Genomic DNA, 1,833 nt, shown 5'->3' with positions numbered 1-1,833 from the left:
AAAAAATAATACTCATAAGTTTCAATGTTGCCAACAAAGGAAAATAGTCTGTTTCTGTCAATTATTTACCCAAAACATGGCGTTAGGTTTTCGAACAAAAGTGTGTGATGCGTTTTATCCTGTAACCGTAAGTGTAATCGGTGTTTTTAATAAAAATGTATCGGTAATTGTAAAACTTAACAAGTTTTATAACTGTCTAATTTAACAATTATTAAAAACGTACACGATTAGAGATTTAATTAATACATAGGCATGCGAGTTAAAAAGTTATGACACATAACCAAGATGTGATGGTTATTATTGTAGGCCTAACACTAATATAGTTCATCGAGTAACACTGATGCTAGTAGTCATAGTGTTACTATTTATAATTTTATAAGGTAGTTAAGTTTGCTAATGTTGGATCATAAAACTGTTGGCCTGGGCCGACTAATAATGCTTATGAAATTTTTAAAATTTCAATTGAACGTTTATTTCCGATATATGCTGGTCTATATAACAAAAATTACTATAGGAAGGTGTAAAAAACCAAAAATGGAGGATATTGCTATTCTTCACATAAGCCAGTCTTTCATAATTGTGAATAAAAGACATGACATTGCTATCAATACTGACAAAGATGAAGAAATGCCAGAATTACCTGTAAGTGTTGAAAATCAGCTTAAGAGCCGCTTCCCACATTTAGTTAATAAGAATCTTGTCCATAGCTTCCACTTTTGTCACAGACTTGATTATTCAACTAGTGGTGTGTTAGCTATTGCTCTAACAAAGGAAGCTGCCAAAGAAGCTATGCTAGTCTTCAAGAATCGTTTGGCCTTTACAAGTACTATCTTGGACTTTTCGCGTGGACATGTTGACCAAGAATATACAGTAATTAACAAAGGAATTGGAAAAGATTCAAGAGAGCACTTTACACATTGCATGTGCACAGAAGATAAAGGATATTGTAGTTTTCCCAGAAAAGCAGTAACACAAATTATTGTTCTTCAGAGAGGGCTGTATGCCAATTCTCCTGCAACCAAAGTTTTGTTAAAACCGATAACTGGCAGGCGACATCAGCTCCGTGTTCACTGTAATTTCATTGGCCACACTGTTGTTGGTGACTACACGCATAGTAATCGTCGAGACCTGACCCCTCATCGAATGTTCCTGCGCTGCCTATCGTTTGGTTTGGTTTGCCAAGCCTGAATTTGTAGATGTGTCTACCACGATCCATTTTCTGAAGATGATCCAAAAAACAAGTGGATACCTTTAGAAACACTCAATAAACTGGACTTTTGTGTTTTTTCCAAGTTTCCCAACAGTGACATTTTAAAAATCTTATGATAACATATATGAATCACAATTTAGACCACAAAAAAAATTTTTTTTTTGTAATGATAATGTTGAAATTAAATTTTACAATATTTATCTTACACAAATATATTAGACCAGTCATGTTCAAGAAGGTATTTATTGTTTTAGTTACAACAGTTCTTTTGACTATAAATTGTTCTTGTGACAAACACACAAAAAGTTGCATATCACAAATATCTCAGAAAGTGTATTATATTCAGTTCAGACAATAAAGTAACTACATACCATGTTTGAAGGTGACTTTAATAATTTACTAAAGACAAGTGGTTCAGAAAATAAAATCGAAAACTGTTTACATGTAAAAATTAAATCCTATTTAAATTTCCACTTTCAAAGAGAATGAGTTCTCTATGGGTTTTTCTAAATTTTCCATTTATATATATAATTCCTTTGTAAAAGGTGACAGTCATCAAAAAATTATTCTGAAAATTAATATAATATTCCCTATATATATATATGTGTGTGTATGACATTTTC

The 1,833-nt window shown here is 31.9% G+C and overlaps 1 protein-coding gene across 1 annotated transcript; it reads left to right on the top strand.

Moving 5' to 3' along the window:
* The first annotated feature begins 534 nt into the window (after positions 1 to 534).
* On the top strand, positions 535 to 1,188 carry LOC143251791 (RNA pseudouridylate synthase domain-containing protein 1-like). Its single transcript, XM_076503035.1, has one exon. The coding sequence runs from the start codon at positions 535 to 537 to the stop codon at positions 1,186 to 1,188; it is 654 nt and encodes a 217-aa protein (XP_076359150.1).
* The last annotated feature ends 645 nt before the right edge of the window (positions 1,189 to 1,833 follow it).

The sequence above is a fragment of the Tachypleus tridentatus genome, chromosome 6, assembly GCF_004210375.1.
Source record: "Tachypleus tridentatus isolate NWPU-2018 chromosome 6, ASM421037v1, whole genome shotgun sequence".
NCBI lineage: Eukaryota > Metazoa > Arthropoda > Merostomata > Xiphosura > Limulidae > Tachypleus > Tachypleus tridentatus.
The sequence above is the reverse complement of the archived record's forward strand: the minus strand, read 5'-3'. Positions and strand labels throughout refer to the sequence as shown.